The following is an 18,133-nucleotide window of genomic DNA, read 5'->3' as shown; positions in this document are numbered from 1 at the left end:
CTTATTCCCTGGACTGATGGAATGCCAGATACCTGACCTTTGCGACCAACACGCAGGATAAAGCCTCCCCTCCCCGACCCCGTGAGCAACAGATGAGCAGTAAAACCATAACGAACCAGATTGGACAAGTTGACAGAAGATGAAGCTGGAAGTTGATGTAATTCATTTGTCTACAAAATTTTGATTCGGCTTCCTACACTTTGACGATGAAGGCAGTGGCCCGGGTTACGTCAAAGGATTTCAATATTTCAAGATTTACTTCAAAAAAAAAAAAAAAAAAAAATTCTCATTTATTCCACTTTTTCTCATCCTCCATTTTTCTTACTATTATAATTTTACCTCCTACTAAAATCAAGAGTGCTGAAATAAAGAGTAAAATCCTCCGCAAATTTTTGTCTCGATATATCAAAACCAACGAAGTTTTCTGAAGCCTGCTCAGCTCTCATGATAATGAATTCTAAGCAGGCCCTTGATAGTTCTCGGCATAAATTTTAATGTATTTTAATACACCTACTTAACAAAGTTCTTTTGGGTTTTATAGTTCTCCATTACTATTAATATAACCGTTATTATTCTCAACTTCCAGCAACGATTTCTGTTAAGTTACATATCAAAAAGCAATACAGTCAAACCAACAAAGACTTCATTTCAATAACTATTGACAGGTGTTGATGTCAGCCATTTATCTGTGAACACCAGTAATTACAGTCTTTCGAAACAGTGATATAAATCATTGCCATCTAAAGGTTGAGAGAGGATTAATTCTCTTCAGTACACAATATACGTATCTTTGCGACAAAGACATTACAAAGAAGGAAGGTAATATCACACCCTTATGCGTGAGCATGAATTGGCGTAGTTTCATCGGAGCGCCGGTAGGTGGCAGTTCTAAATGCCTGACATTTTATGCCATATTATGCGGAGTCTTTCCTCAAAATAACTCTTTGACAATCGTTTCTAATTAAACAACGACAAAGCCATTTTTCACATGCAATTAATTAAATTGTGATTTTTGCAACATCATTATCCTCATTACTGTTGATTTTAATTAACTGCAAAATTTTTGAAAAAACATAAAAGAGCTAAAGCACAATGTTATTTCCGTAACATCCAGAGTGAACGCTTTCTATCGACAAAATTTCTATATGATATTATGCCGAATAACGTTTCAAACAAGTAATTAGTATGTGAACGACTTTATATAACCATATCTATGTGTAAATAGCAAAGTAAATTCAAAAGAAAATAAATAATGTATGTTGCCCAGCTGGAAGCGTCACTTATTACTTTGGTAGAAAACTTGAATTCGATAAGATTATGTACAGCAGAGGCGAAATTAACTTACATTTCTTTTGATACTCGAATAGCTTGAAAAAAGCCGAAAGGAAGCACGGTATACAGCAATCGAAAAGTTGAACGGTATATAGTCAACAAAACGAAATAATTTCTTTGCATACTCAATAATCCACTAATACAGTACATTTTAATCTAAGAGAAGTACGTACTGTACATGACAATCTGTAAAAATTACCGTACATACTGTAGTTAACAATGTCAGTGATGTACTAAACGTAGTTAATAATCTAGGATGTGTAGTACTCCTAATAAAAATCTAACAGACGTACTATATACAGTCAACAGTCATAGAGAAGTATCATACGTAGCCAGCAATCTAGGAGAGGTATTGTGCAAAGGCAATAATCTACGATACGCACTGGACAGTTTCAACAATCTGGGATAATTGCCATGGAAAAATTAACATTTTAAAAGATGCATTTTATAAACCAGTAGTTAACGATTTTACGTAGCAACTACGAGGATTAAGTATAACTACAACTAAACATGAAGTACTTGACACATCCAGCAATTTAAACAACGAAAACAGACGCCCCTGTACTTACATACTGATTAAGCCTGATCTGGATACCCATGGCGTTTTGATCGGTGATGGAAGCGCACAGTTCCAAGATATTGGCCGGATCGCGGCCTCCTCCCCTGGCGCCCTTGCCGTCGTCAGGGCACCTCACGCTACCCTTGCCTCCTCCTCCTCCTTCCCTGCCCCTCTTTCCTCCTCCTCCTCCTCCTCCTCCTCCTCCTTCTCCTTTGCCCGTAGCGGCATCCGAAGGATCATCTTCCGCTCTGGCAGTTTCACCGCCGCCGCTAACGACCATAACGGTGTCGCTGGGGCTGCTGTCGCCTCCACCGCCACCTGCCGGGAGGAAAATAAATTAAATGCTAGGGGGTCACGACTGAGAAGAAAAACATCCAACACAAAATGTCCCTAAACCAATTGTGGTGAAAAAAAGTAAATTAATTGCCAAAGGTTTAAGGAGAGAAAAAAAAGGCATTCGTTAAAAACTGTTACGGATGTAATTGCAGTGGCTATTAATACTGTATCGGGAGCGAGAAGCAGCTCACATGCAATAGGATATTTTAAAAAATGCAAAAAATATTCAAACAATTGCAGTGGTTAAATATTTATGCTCCATCGGAATGGGAAAATGTGGAGTGGTTATTGATACTCACTCAGAATGAAAAAGACTTAAATGCCAAAGGAAAAAAAGGGGGGAATGAGGATAACGGGGGAGAGGGGGCTGGGTGGAAAAAATCACTGCAAACATTCTAACGCAATTTGTTGTTTTTATTTACGTTTTGTCTGGCTGAAGGAAAAACAAATGTCAGAGGTTAACAGAGGGCGAAAATGTAAGAAAATATTCAACACAGAATCCTAAAATACCTAGGTATTGGCCAAAGATGCCATAGATAAATATTGTGGAATAACAAAAGACAGAACTGCAATACGTCTCCCGGCAAATTTTAAATGACGAATATAATATACCTGTCAAATAAAGTAAAAATTAATGGCAGCAGCAAACAGGTGGGAAAAAATCAATCGTCGAAAAATATATTAATCCAACTGAAGCGGCTTTTTATGTGAAAAGCAAATGACATGAAAACAAAATGGCAAAATCAAATCGCAAGTAAAATAATATAATTACAGTGATTATATGTACCTAATAAGCTTAAACAAATAATTCGCAAAGGGTGATAAGATGAAAATCCCATTTGTCATAAAACATTCTTTACGCAACGGAAGAGTTTTTTTAAACCATCGTAAAGAGGAAAACTCAGAATATAATCGGAGAGAAAAACACAATATATCCAGATTTAATTGCAGCGTTAATTATTTTCTATGGAAGAAAAATTTAACTGATGCTTAAGGATGATAAGAGGGGAAAAGATCAATCGTTATAAAAAATGAAAAACACATTTTATGCTGTTTGCAACAAATAATTCTACTTGCTGTGTTAGGTAGAAGAACACACACCAAGAAATATTATCATCAACGTATATGGAAATATATTTTCTTCCGTGGTATCTGGTGAATTTTAGAAGTGGCGAAAATCCCACTGCCAGTGCCGATATATGGAAGGAATTCCACATAATATACGACGACTTCACCTGAAGGAATTTCGACGATTTGTCTCTGACGATTTGATATTCAACGTAGCATCGTTTACAACGCGAATGTGTTCAATCCATTCGCGACCTCAGAGAGAGAGAGAGAGAGAGAGAGAGAGAGAGAGAGAGAGAGAGAGAGAGAGAGAGAGAGAGAGAGAGAGAGAGAGAGAGAGAGAGAGAGAGACTCGAAACGTCTACTATCAAGCCGTACAATTTCCGAGTGACTGAGTCAGTTACAGAACCATCCCATTTCTACCCGAAACCAGAATTCAGAGGAAAGCGTGTGATGGAATTTGAGAAGCAATTTGACAGCAAAGTATATATTCACGAAGTAAATTAATTCTTCAGTTCATGACACCCATGACAAACACGAATGTTTAAGAAACTAATTTAACTGAAGCTTTGGCATAATTAAAAATATTCTTAACGACATTCTTACAAATTCTCTACTCTAAGTCATATCTTTGCCATTTATCAGTGGTTATGTGAGGATGAAACCTGAATTTATATTACGATGCTGGAGAGCTATTCTGCTATCTATTTAAAGTTGTCAGCGGCAATTGGGGTGCTACATGTGACTACTTACAACAAGGGAGAAATATGTAACAATGGAATCTAATCGATGTAAATGCACACAACTGCTTCGATCAAATTTAACACTAGACGTAAAACCGGCTCTTCTAGACAGGTTCAAATCGCTACAACTCGCTTACAAAGATACTTAGATATATTGAATTTCTGATGTAAAATGCGACCACTGAGAGGGCAGGGCGTATCCAGTGTGAATGCATCTGAATTAAAACGTGAATGGGCTCTAGTATACATTTCCTTCCTGCAGAGAAAGGTACTTTTGCTGTATGCTATAAAATGTCCTTAGTCTAAAGGAAAATTCTGAATATCCGCAATTTTTCTTTGGATCATATTCGTCCCAAAGCCCCAAAATGGACTTGATGATCCTAATTATAAAGCTAAATTGGTTTGGCAACACACTGAAAATACTTATTTGTCTAAACAATGCTATTGGCCATACTCTGCCCACTGGCTCCAAGTGTTCTGGAGGCAACTAACGTTTACACTGTAATAAGAAACATCCTGATAAAAAGTGTACAAATATATATTTTCCCAACCCTACAGAACCTTGAACTGAATAAATTACTTCGTACAAGGACATTTGGGCTCACATAACAGTGATTAAGAAAAGGTCAAATTACATGTTTGGGATACTACGAGACTGATACAAGACTGTCACTTGTAAGGAAAACGTGTCATCATTTTATACGAATTGGTGGTTTCATCCTAGCATACATGAACCTCTTTATGAGACTTGATGAACAGCAACAGTTGATATCAGTAAACCATACTAACACTACGTATAAAGAATCAGGCTAGAGAGAGAGAGAGAGAGAGAGAGAGAGAGAGAGAGAGAGAGAGAGAGAGAGAGAGAGAGAGAGAGAGATTTATAAATGATAATAAATACAGAACAGAGCAAATCCAACATTCTCCAAGACTCGCTCACAAAACTTAGCTATTCTATTTTTTTTTTTTTTGTAAATGACTAAATCACTTTAAAATCACAACCTTCATAACGTAAATCTATCTCTCTCTCTCTCTCTCTTTCTCTCTCTCTCTCTCTCCACCGTACTCGGAATCCTTTTCACAAATGTGACATTAAAAGTCAACATATAAATTTTCCTTTGAGATCGCCGCCATATTTTTTCTGGCTCTCTTTCAGTAATCATGGCACTCTTCTCTTTCCACTGAATGGCACCAGTGCCATCATCTGTATCCCTTCATCTTCAAGCTAACCCTATGATCCTCTGACTTCCCTCCCCAGCCCTTTCATTTGAATTCCCCATCTACAGTCGATTCACTGGGAAGCGTGAACTGCCGTCGAAATGGAACTAATTTATATACAGTATGTATGTATGTGTATTATGTATATATATATGCGTGTGTGTATATACACAAGTACACACACAGTATATATATATATGTATATGTGTATATGTATACACACACACACACACATATATATACAGTATATATATATATATATATATATATATATATATATATATATATATATATATATATATATATATAGAGAGAGAGAGAGAGAGAGAGAGAGAGAGAGAGAGAGAGAGAGAGAGAGAATCTTTTCAATGGGTTCCCTCTTGCATGGTACGAATTACTTTGTCGAGTCCTTTCTATTTTCAGTGAAGATGTTATTCTAAATATTTTGACGGAATACTCATCATTCAATTCTCTCTCTCTCTCTCTCTCTCTCTCTCTCTCTCTCTCTCTCTCTCTCTCTCTCTCTCTCTCTCTCTCTCTCAGAACTGAAATATAATTGTATAAAAGTTGACCAAACTTCCTGTAAAGCGGTAAAGCATTTACACTTTCCCATATGAATTATTCACTCCTTAACAATCGCATATTCCAGAATTTGAAGACATGAATGGTAATTTCGAAGAGGTCTGTACGAACTTAACGATTCGCACAACGTTTTTTCATCACAAGCCTTTGAGACGAGGCACCTATGTAAGAAAAATAGTTGGAGAGTGCCCAGGATCGAAGCCTTTGGAGACAGTCCGAGAAGGTTTGGTGTTGCACTTGGTAATGTGAGGTGGAAAACTGCGAGAAGTAATTTAGACGGTGTAAGTTGGGCGCACGCCATGGACAGTAAGGCTTTAGAGCCTTACTGCTCTGCAGCAGGAATACCGTCACTTCTGAATTATCAAATGATGATGTAAACAGAATTTTATATCAGCTCTATAACTACAGAATTTTGCTGGGAAAGAGATTTCATTCGGGGATTATTACAGATGCAATTAAACTGGATTTTGAACGACTCTTCTTGAAAGAATCATAACATCTACGTAATGGTTGTGTTTATTACTGCTAAAAACAAACATAAAAATACAAGCGCACGGAAAACTTAAATTTAAGGAAATTATAATAGCGCACAGTAGCAAAGATATATATAGCTGGCGATGCTACACAAAACTTTTATTTCTAATAAAATTATTATTTCCAGAGTACTTTCAGATGTCTACTACTTTTATTACCTAATAAATGTTACCCTAACAGAATTATGCAACACAGATAACCTACTAAAATTATTGGGAAACAAATTACCACCTGAAACTACAGTACCGTAAAGCTTAAACTGTTCATCTAACGAATTTTCGAGCACTTTAACATTCACATATTCAGTGCCAGTACAGGTGGTTTTTTAGTTTTCTGTAAAAGAAAACTATTGTGCCGGCTTTGTCTGTCCGTCCGCGCTTTATTCTGTCAGCACTTTTTCTGTCCGCCCTCAAATCTTAAAAACCACTGATGCTTGAGGGCTGCAAATTGGTATGTTGATCATCCACCCTCCAATCATCAAACATATCAAATTACAGCCGTGTAGCCTCAGTAGTTTTTATTTTATTTAAGGTTAAAGTTAGCCGTAATCGTGCTTATGGCAACGATATAGGATAGGCCACCACCGGGCCGTGGTTAAAGTTCTATGGGCCGCGGCTCACACAGCATTATACCGAGACCACCGAAAATTATATCTATTTTCGGTGGCCTTGAATACACGCTGTACAGAAAACTCGATTGCGCCGAAGAAACTTAGGCGCATTTATTACTTTTTTTCCTGTCTTTAATCTTTCACTAACGAATCAAAACAGAAACTAAAGAAATTAAACTGAAAGCGCGATGAACATATTTAAAAATGTTTAAATTATCTACAGAAACTGTTTCTAAGTAATAAGAATAAATTTATTTAATGAGGCCCGTCTCCAAGTAGTTGTTTAACTTTCATTAATGCTAGGCGCATATGCGAAATCACTTGAACGTCAGCAAATACACATAAACATTAATTATCTGCGTTGAAGGGGCCATCTAAATATACAAGAGCATCGTATATCGGCAAACATTAACAAGGTGTGCAATATGCCCGACACTTGTACTTAATAACATAAAAATAATGTCTGAACATACATATAAACAAACAGATGCATACACGCACACATAGATACACAAACATATATATATAATATATATATATGTAAATAATTACCGTATATATATAAATATATATACATACTATGTATATATATTTAAATATATATATAAATATATATATGGACATGTATATAAATACATATATATATAAGCATATTAATATACAATGTATATATATTTAAATATATATATATATATATAGAAATATATATATGTGTGTGTTTGTAAATATATGGAGCATATCCCTATACATTAAACGGGACATGAAAAAAAAATAAGACGATAGTCAGTACCACAGTCATCCTTTAGCTGAGATCCAGGCATAAAATCCAGGCGCAAAATATATAAGTTTCACAATCTCTCCAGAAGACTTCCATACTCCCTCAAGATATATATATATATATATATATATATATATATATATATATATATATATATATATGTGTGTGTGTGTGTGTGTGTGTGTGTATGTGTGTTTTTGTGTGCGCACTGCGCCTTCATCAAAATGCTCTGGAAATGACAGATGAGCTTCCTTTCCTGATACAAATGGCTATTACGCTATTGCATACCTGTGGGGTGTCTGGAAACGTTGTCAAATGGCCGAGGGCATGCATTTGTATTGTAATGGTATTGCAGTACCAATACAATACAATACAAAGATACACACACGCACACACACACCTACGCACGCATAAAGAGTAAAGTTCTAAATCTTGAGGTTATGAATGTGAGTGGATGTGGTGCAGAAGAAATAAAATATATGACAGTAGCTTTGTTTAAGGAGAAAATGCTGGATGTTTTAGCACTTACTTAGACAATGGTGAAAAGCGTTATCAACAGAAATTAAAAGAACAAAGGCTGACTGCGTCTGTGACACCTAGGAGGTCTAGAGAGAGCTAGGAATTCTTTTGGGGTTTTTGAAGAGTATGAATGAAAATGGAGAGTCCTCTTAAAATGTGTCTGAATAGGGTCCTTTTGTTGGAATTCCATGGTTTCTAAAGAATATTTTTAAGAGTAGTTGGGGAAGAGAAATGGAGAAGAGTGAAATTTTTCTAGATTATTGGTTAGTAGAGTAAAGGGTAGAGTAAAATGATAGATGAAATGGTGAGAAGAAGAGTGACCAGGGGTATATCGGATCATTATTTGACTGAAGCTTTTGATTCGTAGAGATAAAAGAGTGTAAATATAACAGATGATGGTAAGATGAGAACAGAGAAGAGCCATTACATAGGAAGGACATATTCCACGTGGAAAACACTTGTATGTATGGAAAGTAAGAGGGAATAACTGAGCTAATTCTCCTTGATGAAATGAAGCGTGTATGATGAAAGGGACTGAAAGGAAATCAGCTGAAGCTGCCGAGGTGAAGAAGTGCTTGCATAAGAAATGCGGCATTAATTAAAGAAGTGACAAAGTAAACAAATGTGGTGCTATAAAGAAATGATAAAAAGGTTAGTGTGGGGATAAGGATCGATCAGATTGCTTACAGATGGTTTGGTCGAGTGGAGAGTACGGAGAAGAATAGGCTGGTGAAGAAAAGTATAATAAAGAAGTGTCAGTAAGGAGGACGAGAGGATAACCTACAAAGCTTTGAAATGTATCGGGTGAGAGAGGTAGTTGGAAGGAAGAACCTAAATATCCAGGGAACACAAAAAGTGCGTGCCTGATAAGATTAACTAGCACAGCACGTTTTTCTGGAGTTTGAAACCCTGCTGGTGAGACACCCGATTAGGTCTATGAAGTTGGTACGTACCACTGAGGAAGTTGCAAAACGGTTAGGTTCAACCACGATCCATTAACAGTGGGAATGTAGCAGTGACCGTTGCAATGCTTTTTCTCCAGAGCCGCCGTAGGGGAAATTGTTTATATATATATATATATAAACAATGTTTATATATATATATATATATATATATATATATATATATATATATATATATATGTGTGTGTATATGTGTGTGCACAGAGAGAGAGAGAGAGAGAGAGAGAGAGAGAGAGAGAGAGAGAGAGAGAGAGAGAGAGAGAGAGAGCAAAGCCCTAATAAAAATCTATTTCTTGATAAAGACTTACAATAAAAGAAAAGACTCAGATGAACTATTTCTAAGAAAAATTGAAGAGAAAGAAAGAAGCTCCTTTTTTTTTCTTTTCGCCCAGGAAAAAAAAAACAAGTTCCGAGGATACTCGCCCCATTAAAAAAGAGGAACTAAAACCCGGGAAAAAAAGAAACGAAATCCTTCTTTTGAGAGAGAGAGAGAGAGAGAGAGAGAGAGAGAGAGAGAGAGAGAGAGAGAGAGAGAGAGAGAGAGAGAGAGAGAGAATTCTGAAATAATATATATTGTTTAAATAGAACAATTAATATAGTTTCATATAAAATTTTTTTTTCTATGTATCCGCAGACACACTTTCAAAATATGTTTTACTGTATGTTAGGTTTTAACTATAAACCTGATGTATGGTTGGTTTTTTAAATATTCTCTTTTAACCCTGATGACGGGACTGCATTTTTGCATCGTATGTGAATCAAAAAATATTTGTGGCCTTACATGCTGATGTTTATTTTAGCAATTTTATTTTAACTATATATATATATGTGTATATGAATATATATATATATATATATATATATATATATATATATATATATATATATATATATTATATATATATATATATATATATATATATATATATATATATATATATATATATATATATATATATATATATATATATAGCGTTAAAGTTGACCGGTTTCTTACAGAGCTTCATTAAGCCTCACAGCCTTACGTTGGTTTGTATGTGGCTGGTATAGTCTAATATTGCTCCAATATTCAGTCTGTTGTTATGTTTATTCCAACAGAACGTTTCTTTTGTATTGAAAACCCTTCAGCCAAATAAACATGCCTAGGAGTAATCACATTCTTTGCAACAGAATCATGGATTAGCTACAAATGTGCAACATGAGAGTGTAACCATTTTGTATAGTATTGTGCACGTCAGTGTTTGTAGCATAACAAGTCATCCATAGAATTTTGTAATTTACTTGGAAACTTTTCCATAACATGATTTTGCTTTTCTTGTTCATTCCAACATGGAAATAAACACAATGAATTCAATTACGTTATCCTGAGAGGCGATCAATTGCTTGTATATGCCATTACATTATATCATATGCAAATTCGGTTAATTTTAACTTCTAAATAAATGTTGCAGTTGACAAAATTTTCTTTGAGAATCTTCGGTGAAGGTAATTCAATTTTTTTGTGGGATCTGAAAAAGGGCAATATCTGGGCTTCTTTGCAATTAACAAAGTTAAGGTGGTGGTCTCATAATTACCGAGAAACAAACTAAAATTATATAAAAATTACTGAATAGCTTTCATTTGCGTATTCTTAGATAGAAAAATTAGTTCATATATTTTAGAGATATTGCAGCAGTAACCAAATATTTCCCAAACACCTGCAGCACTGTAAATCATATAGTTTTATCACTATATGGCATAACTTTAAAAAGTACTCGCTTAAAAATCGAGTTATTATCTTACAACGGTCATACAAAAGTGTTCTGTTTTACTCCTGACAGTATCCACCGCCCCCCTCCCCCACAAAAAGTTACCGTATATTTTGAGAAGAGACAAAAAAAAAAAAAGGAACATCTAAAAGTTCACTTCATTATTTTTCCTAGAATATTTTTGCTAGAGTTATGGCTTCTGTCTTTCAACTGAAAGACAGAAAAATAATTTTGACGAGAAGAGGCACATGTTATGGATAAGAACTGCGTTCGAACGATCATGCCATCATTCATAATATAGAGTGATCAATCAGGAAGCGCAGTGTCGTGATGTGATTGGTTAACTATCGTGACATCATTTATTTACATAAAGTAACCAGACAGAAATGACTGCGTTTCCATCATTACTGGTTGATTTAAAATGAGTGACAAACTTGTTGAGGTGAGAGAACAGGAAAGGAAACGGGTAATGGAAAGGGGGTTACGAATGAAGTTGGGAAGGGGGGGAAAAAGGGAAAGGAAAATCAGGTTTGGGACGGGATGAAATGGGTAGGGTGGAATGAAAGCTTTGTTTATTTCAAACTTCCAGAATAAAACATGCGTCGTTTTCGAATTCCATGAATTGCTCCAGAAAAGGTGTTAGGAAACAGGCACAGAGAATTCCGTTTTGTGAAGAGAATTACCTGAGAGGAAAAAAAGCTTTTTTTTTCTCTTTTTTTTCATTACATTCTACAATTTTACATTAAATTTTGCCATTCCCACACCCAAGGCCGATACAGAACTTCTGCTTTGTCCTTGATCAGACCCTGTACATTCTGAAATTAGAGATCTGGAAATGACCAGGTAACAAAGATATATTTGTCGCTAAATGCTGGAACCTTCGGATGTACAAACAGCAAGCGGCAATTAACGAATCACAGGAAAACTGCGTAGTTAAGCAGCCTTCAATACTGCTTCACAAAAGATGATGATTACTTTTTAGTTTTCTGAAAAAGAAAACTATTGTGACGGCCTTGTCTGTCCGTCCGCACTTTTTCTTTCTGCCCTCAGATCTTAAAAACCACTGATGCTAGAGGGCTGCAAACTGGTATGTTGATCATTCACCCTCCAATCATCAAACATACCAACTTGCAACCCTCTAGCCTCAGTAGTTTTTATTTTATTCAAGGTTAAGGTTAGCCATGGATTGTGCGTCTGGCAGCGCTTTCCGGCGGCGTGCAACGAACCTTCACTTGACTGCATCTGGAAAGCAACTGAAGCGCTGCCAGTCGTAGCTGATAGTTTTATACAGCATTATATGCTGTACAGAAAACTCGGTCGCGCCAAAAAAACTTCGGTGCATTTTTTACATGTTTATATCATCTCTTCTTTCTTAATGAAGAAATAAGTAGAAGAGGAATTAAAAGGACTACAGCACATAAATAGAACCGGAATAGCTATAAAACGCTAATGGCCATTTTTTCCACCGGTTATTATTAAAAAACAAGTTTTACAATGCTACCGATGTAAGACTTCTCATCAATTAACGAGCAGACCTGCTAATTATGAATACATAATCATACTCAGGTGCCAGTATTCCACTGCTGTTGGTATTAATAATTATTTTTTTCTTGAGAATACGCGTGCACCCTGCATGACTTGTGTAAGATACAGTAAACGTGACATTTATGGGATACCATGTATTTTACTAAATTTGTGAGATACAGTACGTACAAAAAAAATACCGAGGTCAAACCCAGCATTCTCATCCACGTTATGTATTTTGACCAGAGAGAGAGAGAGAGAGAGAGAGAGAGAGAGAGAGAGAGAGAGAGAGAGAGAGAGAGAGTTGTTTTCGCTTGTTCTTGGTTTCCTACTCATTGTTACTATGAAGTGTATTAAATAAAAGTCGTATTATTCCATTTCTTCTACGATTTGCATTAAAATCTTTGAGTGACAAAATTCAGTTCAAACCAAACTTAACCGGTACAACTGATTATAATAGACTTTGAGCATTATTATTTTTCCCTTTTGCTACTTATTTTACTTGTCAGTCTTTGAGGCAGTATACTGGGTGTTCTGTAAAATTTTGAAATAAATTTGTTATCTCTCCCATCAAACTGTTAGTTTTTAGTTCATTATTCAATATTAAAATAAACTAAATATATACAATATTATGTTATCTTAAGAAGCATAAAGTACAAATGTGGTCATTCCCATTGCTGCTAACTTCCTAATAAATATCTGATATGAACAAATTCTATTTTTTGGATAATCTGCGTAAGTACGGTAAAGCTTTTTTTTAGTATTTGAAACAAGTCTTGTTAAATGGACTACTTTATAGTTTCCAGTATTATGATGGTATTCTCTTAATTACCCAAAGTACCGCTGGGTGATCGTCATCTTGAAAAAGGTTGGGAATTGCTGCTCTAAAGCCACCTCATCTAAAGGTTAAAAAAGTATATCTTAGTTTAACCAGACCAATGAGCTGATAAACAGCTCTCCTAGGGCTGGCGCGAAGGATTAGATTTATTTTACGTGGCTAAGAACCAACTGGTTACCTAGCAACGAGACCTACAGCTTATTGTGGAATCCGAACCACATTATGACGAGAAATGAATTTCTATCACCAGAAATAAATTCCTCTAGTTTTTCACTGGCCGGTCGGAGAGTCGACCGCTGGGCCAACAGCGTGCTAGCCGAGAGCTCTACCCACCCCTCTAATGAAGAACTTCATCTAAGGGTAGAGGGGCATTACAATATATATATATATATATATATATATATATATATATATATATATATATATATATATATATATATGTGTGTGTGTGTGTGTGTGTGTGTGTGTAACACACATATATATTTGAAACTATGCGTAGCCGAACTAGTGGTATCACAAACTGACACTTCCTTGTCTCTTATTCTTCAGATTCATCTAAGAATATTCATAAGAAATAAAAAAACATAATTAAATCCGACATGGACGGAATATAACAACAAAATAAGTAACATAAAGGACAAATGTGCAAGGAACCAAGAGAGGGAAAAGAAAAAGCAAAAATCTCCAACGGATGTGGTTGGTTATTCAGAGAGAGAGAGAGAGAGAGAGAGAGAGAGGGGGGGGTGGAGAAAGGGGGTAGAGGGAGAGGGGATGCTTTTTCAACTCCTGACACTGAATGATAGATTTGATTACTCAGGAGACAGAGCTGGTGACATCGCCGATGGGAAAAATATCTATGATGTACGAGAAATCATCACTGAGGATGATGGATTTCCATAAGATGAATATTTATGGTGAACGTACCTTTCGGGACATCGAGATGATCCACAAATGATCCCGGTCCTTGGAAGGAGGACATTAGGGAAATAACGTGAAAGAGAAACTCCATTCTATTCGGAGTTGTCGTTAAATATGACTTATCATTTTGCGATCACCAACGAGTTGCCTTAAGAGAGAGGAATTACGAAACAGGAATATGAAAAGGAGTTGTTTTCTATTTCACAGACTGTTGTTAAACACCACTCTCCTTTACGATCACAAAAATATGTCTCAGAAAAGAAGTCAGAAAAGGGGAAACGAAAAAGTTACATTCTGTCTAAAAGGAGTCACTAAGTATTACTCATATTAGTACGACCACAAACGAGTTCTCTTAAGAGAGGACAAAATATAAAGAAGTGTGAAAAAGGAATTGTATTTTTTTGTCAACACTGTCGTTAAATACCGCTCAATCATAAGGCGAATACAAACGACTTGTCTTGGGAAAGGGGGAACTAGAAAGAGGAAAAAGGCAAGGAATTGCACTAAATATGAAAAGAGTTATTTATTGTAACTTATTTATGAATAATACACTTATAAAAATATCCGAAAAACTGCTTTACCTTGATGGTTGACGACAAAAGGCTACGAAACATTTGCAAGGCTTCCATGCGCATACTTTTACAACAGGGGAGTTATTGAATGTCTACATATCGGATCTTCTCTTACCCAAGTGACTGTTATTTAGCAATTTTATGTACGCAATTTTATACTTTGGAAGCATTTTGCCCATTAGTTTTACTTCCATGTCACTCTCTATTTTCCTCTCTAGCTAGATACAATGTAATTGGTATTCTGTCCGTCTCACAAGCGATTGGACCCGGTATGGGTTCGTTTCCTTAAAAATCGACTATGTTTCGGTCAGCGTAAGCAATGAATCAGGAACCTGGTTCTTAACCAACTTATATATATACACATATATATAATATATATAATTTATATATACAAAGATATACAAATATATATATATATATATATATATATACTCATATATATATATATATATATATATATATATATATATATATATATATATATATAGATATATATATTATATATATGTATATATATATACATATTTATATATATATAATTTATATAGGCTATACAAAAGATATACAAATATATATATATATATATATATATATATATATGTATGTATATAATATATATATATATATATATATATATATATATATATATATATATATATATATAAAGAATTACCATGAGTCGTCAATGATTTTGCCTTATAATCCACAAATCCAGTGATTCCCTCAGAGACGTCGTATTCCCAAACACTGCGCAGGGGACCGCACTCGAGAATCGGCCGTTTCGTCCCACCCGTCCCTCTCTTAATGTCGAAACTTTGTGGACAACCAACTTGTGTGTTACAGGGACAGATGCCCGGTGTTCTTGAGTGAGTCACCGTAATTGGTCAGTCAACATATCAAAGGGAAACTCCCTAACAACTCTCTTTAGATTGTGAAACTGATTCGAAATGGTTTTATTTGATCGACCTCGCCTCCTGGAATGAGGCCTAAATCGATCTATCCTGACGCAAAATATGTGATTCCCCGTCCCTCAGTTAACCTAATTAGTAAATTAGGTACATATCTGATATTGCTAGTTGATTTGTAGTTCTTAATAGTCAAAGAGGAAAAGGCGTGGGACTTACAATCTCATGCTAAAATACTTGTAGAAAATTTCTGGAATCACTGTCTCTAAAAAAAGAACACTCCCACACATTATATGTATTTATATATATTATAGTGTATATATATATATATATATATATATATATATATATATATATATATATATATATATATATATATATATATATATATATATATATATATATATATATATATATATATATATATACATATATTATATTTGATATTAACACGTTCGCCGTACGCGGCACAAGTGCCTCTTATTAAAAATGTGTGAGGAAGCGGTCGCACAATATCTCTGGATAGTTGCTAACGTTAACAAGAGAAACACTTAAAACGGAAAAAAGTTTACAGGCAACATACATACTTTGTATAAAGAGAGAGAGAGAGAGAGAGAGAGAGAGAGAGAGAGAGAGAGAGAGAGAGAGAGAGAGAGAGAGAGAGAGAGAGAGGTGTCCTTCACTAACTGTTCATGAAACAAACCATTTTTATCCTTTAACAATTAACGTTATTAATACAAGCTCCAGCTCCATAAAAAATCTCCTAATTAGTGGCTCTGCCATGTCAGCAAAGGCTTCCTAATAATGGCTATGTAAATAATTACACTTGTAATCAGATGTAATTACCTCTTCATTGCTATGGCGTACGAGTACATTAAATTTATACAGAAATTATTTTACGATAGTCATGGCTTAGTGAGTTTTTAATATATCGACCGTAATGACTGTATTTCTGGACAAAGAAATAAAATAAATACAATTTTACATACGTAAAGTCCACGCTCACACGAAGTAGTAAATATAGTTGTTTTCCAATGCAAGTTACAATAAAATCTTGATCACTTTCAACATCGAAACTAAAAGCCCTCGACTTACTTGTTTATGCATATAAAATAGCAGTAGAACTTGTTTTCGCTAGGAATTGATACAATTTTAATATTTGCCAGAGAAGCTAATAACTGGGTTCTTTGCATTCTGCAATTAAGCTTATTAATGCATCTAAAAGGATCACTAATTAGTTCATATTTGTAATGAATTTTTTCGTGGAAAGCGTGGCCACCGTTCCATTTTCAGATTTCAGAATTAGTAGATACGATATGGCCACTATCAAATAACTTGATGATTCGTCCAATTAGGTCGTTTACAGCGCTACTCAATATTGCTGTACATCCAATTTTAAACAATTATTTCCCCGTTATTTCGTATAACAACATTGTTCTGAGTGACGTTTTCTATTAGAATTTAATAAATTACATCAATTTACATTTTTCTTCCACCTCCAGCTCCACTGGAAATGTCAATAGATAAAAAACAAGAATAACCTTGTCCTTGCTAACAGAAGACACAGCGCTTTGGATCAAAGATGATTTCGTTACAGAAACCGCATCCACCGGATAAAAATGTCACGAAATTAGATACAGAAGGTACAAGCAACACAATTCTGACATCTGCCAAACGCAGATGCTTAAAGATTAAAGGCACATAAAACCTTCAATTCTACCCACCCCAAAACAGCCACGGGACTTCTCATCCCTCATACATAGCCCCGCCCTCCCTTCCCCCAGCCTTCACCACTTTCATAACAGTAAATTAAAGCGAAACTACCCTTCCCCTCCCCTTCCCCCTCCCCCTTCGCTCCCCATTCCCCGTACACCACTGACATTCACCGCGACCAATAACATATAATTGATGGAGGCCAGCAGGAGTTCATTTAATCTATTTTCGTTCCTTTTTAAAAATATTAAGGTAATCCCGTCGTTTTTGTTCTGACGGTTTCTGATGTTGAAGTCTGGACGTCGGGCTATTAGAATTTATAACAAGTTTCCTATAGTTTCATCATAATACAAACACTATGAAGGTTTTATCGAAAGAGGATTTCCTATATCTTGATGAGCATAGGAAATCCCGCTTTGTCGATATTGAATACGATTTGTTATATCATATGAATTCATTTTGTAGTGTATCTCAAAAATATTTCCAAATGAAAAAACCATGATCGAGAAAGGTCTTATAAATGTAAGAATAAGCTTCAAGTCATACTCATGCATAAGACGAGAGAGAGAGAGAGAGAGAGAGAGAGAGAGAGAGAGAGAGAGAGAGAGAGAGAATAATGAACACGTACACATATAAACAGAATTTTGCCCTGTCGAACTGTTTTCAGTGGTGAA

General features: G+C 35.4%; 1 protein-coding gene across 6 annotated transcripts in view; it reads right to left on the bottom strand.

Moving 5' to 3' along the window:
- The window catches only part of LOC136848752 (cGMP-dependent 3',5'-cyclic phosphodiesterase-like), a 593,212-nt gene that overhangs the window by 271,110 nt on the left and 303,969 nt on the right, over window positions 1-18,133 (bottom strand). For all 6 annotated transcript variants that reach the window (XM_067121325.1, XM_067121322.1, XM_067121323.1 and 3 more), the window contains one exon: window positions 1,902-2,209. In XM_067121325.1, the coding sequence (XP_066977426.1) occupies window positions 1,902-2,171 (270 nt within the window). In that variant the 5' untranslated portion in view covers window positions 2,172-2,209. The remainder of the gene's footprint in view (window positions 1-1,901; window positions 2,210-18,133) is intronic.

This window comes from Macrobrachium rosenbergii, chromosome 19 (assembly GCF_040412425.1).
Source record: "Macrobrachium rosenbergii isolate ZJJX-2024 chromosome 19, ASM4041242v1, whole genome shotgun sequence".
Taxonomy (NCBI): Eukaryota; Metazoa; Arthropoda; class Malacostraca; order Decapoda; family Palaemonidae; genus Macrobrachium; species Macrobrachium rosenbergii.
This window is presented reverse-complemented; position numbering and strand designations above follow the sequence as displayed.